The 4,594-nt window shown below is 44.2% G+C and overlaps 1 protein-coding gene across 1 annotated transcript; it reads right to left on the reverse strand.

Annotated features, from left to right (window-relative positions):
• Nucleotides 1-308: 308 nt before the first annotated feature.
• On the reverse strand, nucleotides 309-1,116 carry LOC140213984 (uncharacterized). Its single transcript, XM_072285190.1, has one exon. The coding sequence runs from the start codon at nucleotides 1,038-1,040 to the stop codon at nucleotides 309-311; it is 732 nt and encodes a 243-aa protein (XP_072141291.1). The 5' UTR covers nucleotides 1,041-1,116.
• Between the last annotated feature and the right edge of the window lie 3,478 nt (nucleotides 1,117-4,594).

Here is a 4,594-nt window from a genome sequence, read left to right on the forward strand (position 1 = left end):
CTTCAAACATATTGCAATAAAGCTCTGTTTGTAATTATCCTCTCTCTGAAAGGCTATGTTACAGTTTTCATGTAACATATATTTATATTTCCCTAGCATGCTAACATATCTTTTTAGGGCACTTCTGTTAAGACAACTTTTCTGGTCCTTTCAGGTTTGTCTTAAAGGGAGTCTACTGTTACAGGCACAGTACTTGTGCTCACTTACACTTATATTTGAAGAAAATTCCACATATTTATGGTTCTGAGGTGAGCAACTGGCTGGAATCGTTGAGCCATAGCCTCACATACACATGACTGCCTGTATGGTCATGTGAGTCTTTTGTCTGCAAGCACAGGTGCAGACAGATTAACGATTCCAGCTATTATTATCATTATGTCGTCAACAACAGCCAGCGTCTCCCAGGGCAATGGGCCTTTCAGTATTCTAAAGAGCGTCAACCGCTGAATTGCTCTTTCAACATGGACACGTGCTCGTGCAACCTGCAGCGTTTTGGCAGCATCCTCAGGGGAAAACTGTGTCTGCTTCCTCAGAAATGGCGGCTGCACAACACCGATCCCCAGAGCAGCACATCTACTGTCAATATTAAAGCCCTTGTCTACCATGATGTCATCCTTAAAAGGCTCTAGTCTGCCCAAGATATCTGAATTATCCACACACGCTTTATCAGAGGCACGACCTCCAAAACAATCACTCAAAAATGTGATGAGTGCACCTGGAGATACGCCAATCAAAACTTTAACTGTGTGTACCCCTTTATAGTGGGAATAAGTCAGAATGCGGCAAGATGCACAGTGAGATTTTTCAACCTCTACTTCTGTGCAGTCAAGCACAATTCTGACATCCCTGTACGCTACAAAGCACTGAGGCTGATTCTGTTGCACTTCTGCCTTGCTCGGCCATGGGATAGCTGCTTCCAGGACAGCTGCCAAGGGGCGTATTGTGCCATAAAAATACCGGTGTACTGTAGCCTCAGATACTGAAAATAATGCCGCTAAGCACCTAAAAGACAGAAATGTCTTAAGGCGAACAAGCACCATTGTTACTCGCTCTAATACACTTCTTTCTGCATTCAGTTCATCAAATTCAGCCACAGCATCAGCAATAGTCTTGAGAAGATTCATATCTTCTACACCTGTGAAGGCTTTAACACAAGCGACACTGTGAAACAGATCAATTAGAGTTCTGCTAGCAGGGGGTGCTGTATCTGTATTAACTTGCACCGCCTTGTGAGAAGCAGCAGTGTGGCTCTCGTTGAACTGCAGGAGGGTCTCGACTGCAGCGCTTTCCAGATTTTCAAACTCTCTTGCGTGGGCACTAAGGAGGACAAGAGCCTCAGCGGCATCATCTTTCCTTGTATGTTCAGTGACGTTTCCGCTGCTTTCGTATTCTGATGCTTCCTGATAATACAGACAGATAATGGAATGACAAGTTGCACGGAAAAAGGCAATAGAAACAACTTTTTTTTTCGCTGCACGCAACAAATAATACTTATTTCGAATAGAAAATTACACACTACAAATGTTTCTGAATAACTGTTTCTGAATCTTTTATTGCAGCATATTGAAAAAGTTTGCACGCAGACACGAGGACAAGCCGAGAAAAAACATTGAGCGCTAACTCGCAACTGAAGTTTATTCAAACGCATGCATGAGTAAATAGGAAAATCGAAACAAAACAAGGCTGTCAACATAAACATCACATGTTAGCCCGTGTGAATTGGCCAAGAACCGAAACTCTCTATCACGGAAGCAGACAGAAGCCTTTCATAAAGGTATCGGCGGAGATGAGTGCGTCAGTCAGACTTCCGTCCGCTTCTCTAACAGGGAATTTCGCTTCTTGGCCAACTCACACAGGGTAACACGTGATGTTCACAATGACTGCCTTGTTTTGTTTTGGTGTTCCTATTTATTCATGCATGCGTCTGAATAAACATCGGTTGTGAGTTACCGCTCGTCCTTGTTTTCCTTGGCTTGCCCTCGTGTCTCTGCACAATCTTTTTCAATATGCATTTCAACCAACTAGCCAAACTCTGTCATTTACCCGCGTTTGTTCCCTCACCCAATCTGCTCTTTTCTTATCCCTTAACGTTACACCTATCATTCTTCTTTCCATAGCTCGTTGCGTCGTCCTCAATTTCAGCAGAACCCTCTTCGTAAGCCTCCAGGTTTCTGCCCCGTAGGTGAGTACTGGTAAGACACAGCTGGTATACACTTTCCTCTTGAGGGGTAGTGGCAACCTGCTGTTCATGATTTGAGAATGCCTGCCAAACGCACCCCAGCCCATTCTTATTCTTCTGGTTATTTCAGTCTCATGATCCGGATCCGTGGTCACTACCTGCCCTGAGTAGATGTATTCCTTTACCACTTCCAGTGCCTCGCTACCTATCGCAAACTGCTGTTCTCTTCCGAGACTGTTAAACATTGCTTTAGTTTTCTGTAGATTAATATTCAGACCCACCCTTCTGATTTGCCTCTCCAGGTCAGTCAGCATGCATTGCAATCGGTCTCCTGAGTTACTAAGCAAGGCAATATCATCAGCGAATCGCAAGTTGCTAAGCTATTCTCCATCAACTTTTATCCCCAATTCGTCCCACTCCAGGTCTCTGAATATCTCCTGTAAACATGCTGTGAATAGCATTGGAGATATCGTATCTCCCTGTCTGATGCCTTTCTTTATTGGGATTTTGTTGCTTTTTTTGTGGAGGATTACGGTGGCTGTGGAACCGCTATAGATATCTTCCAGTATCTTTACATATCGCTCATCTACACCCTGATTCCGTAGCGCCTTCATGACTGCTGAGGTTTCGACTGAATCAAATGCTTTTTCGTAATCAATGAAGGCTATATATAAGGGTTGGTTATATTCCGCACATTTCTCTATCACCTGATTGATAGTGTGAATATGGTCTATTGTTGAGTAGCCTTTACGGAATCCTGCCTGGTCCTTTGGTTGACAGAAATCTAAGGTATTCCTGATTCTATTCGCGATTACCTTAGTAAATACTTTGTAGGCAACGGACAGTAAGCTGATCGGTCTATAATTTTTCAAGTCTTTGGCGTCCCCTTTCTTATGGATTAGGATTATGTTAGCGTTCTTCCAAGATTCCGGTACGTTCGAGGTCATGAGGCATTGTGTATATAGGGCGGCCAATCTTTCTAGGACAGTGTTCCCACCATCCTTCAACAAATCTGCTGTTACCTGATCCTCCCCAGCTGCCTTCCCCCTTTGCGTAGCTCCCAAGGCGTTCTTTACCTCTTCCGGTGTTACTTGTGGGATTTCAAGTTCCTCTAGCCTATTCTCTCTCACCTTATCGTCGTGGGTGTTACTGGTACTGTATAAATTTCTGTAAAACTCTTCAGCCACTTGAACTATCTCATCCATATTAGTAACGATATTGCCGGCTTTGTCTCTTAACGCACACATCTGATTCTTGCCTATTCCTAGTTTCTTCTTCACTGCTTTTAGGCTTCCTCCGTTCCTGAGAGCCTGTTCAATTCTATCCATATTATAGTTCCTTATGTCCGCTGTCATACGCTTGCTGATTAACTTAGAACGTTCTGCCAGTTCTATTCTAGCTGTAGGGTTAGAGGCTTTCATACATTGGCGTTTCTTGATCAGATCTTTCGTCTCCTGCGATAGCTTACTGGTTTCCTGTTTAACGGCGTTACCACCGACTTCTATTGCGCACTCCTTAATGATGCCCATAAGATTGTCGTTCATTGCTTCAACACTATGGTCCTCTTCCTGGGTTAAAGCCGAATACCTGTTCTGTAGCTTGATCCGGAATTCCTCTAGTTTCCCTCTTACCGCTAACTCATTGATTGGCTTCTTATGTACCAGTTTCTTCCGTTCCCTCCTCAAGTCAAGGCTAATTCGAGTTCTTACCATCCTATGGTCACTGCAGCGCACCTTGCCGAGCACGTCTACATCTTGTATGATGCCAGGGTTTGCGCAGAGTATGAAGTCGATTTCATTTCTAGTCTCACCATTCGGGCTCCTCCACGTCCGCTTTCGGCCAACCCGCTTGCGGAAAAAGGTATTCATTATCCGCATATTATTCTGTTCTGCAAACTCTACTAATAACTCTCCTCTGCTATTCCTAGAGCCTATGCCATATTCCCCCACTGACTTGTCTCCAGCCTGCTTCTTGCCTACCCTGGCATTGAAATCGCCCATCAGTATACTGTATTTTGTTTTGACTTTACCCATCGCCGATTCCACGTCTTCATAGAAGCTTTCGACTTCCTGGTCATCATGACTAGATGTAGGGGCGTAGACCTGTACAACCTTCACTTTGTACCTCTCATTAAGTTTCACAACAAGACATGCCAGCCTCTCGTTAATGCTATAGAATTCCTGTATGTTACCAGCTATGTTCTTATTAATCAGGAATCCGACTCCTAGTTGTCGTCTCTCTGCTAAGCCCCGGTAGCACAGGACGTGCCCGCTTTTTAGCACTGTATATGCTTCTTTTGGCCTCCTAACTTCACTGAGCCCTATTATATCCCATTTACTGCCCTCTAATTCCTCCAATAGCACTGCTAGGCTCGCCTCACTAGATAACGTTCTAGCGTTAAACGTTGCCAGGTTC

This window comes from Dermacentor andersoni, chromosome 11 (genome assembly GCF_023375885.2).
Source record: "Dermacentor andersoni chromosome 11, qqDerAnde1_hic_scaffold, whole genome shotgun sequence".
In the NCBI taxonomy this organism is placed as follows: domain Eukaryota; kingdom Metazoa; phylum Arthropoda; class Arachnida; order Ixodida; family Ixodidae; genus Dermacentor; species Dermacentor andersoni.

Bases quoted from the DNA above. Each gene is read 5' to 3' on its own strand.
- LOC140213984 (XM_072285190.1), bottom strand. From the start codon at position 1,040: ATGGTGCTTGTTCGCCTTAAGACATTTCTGTCTTTTAGGTGCTTAGCG.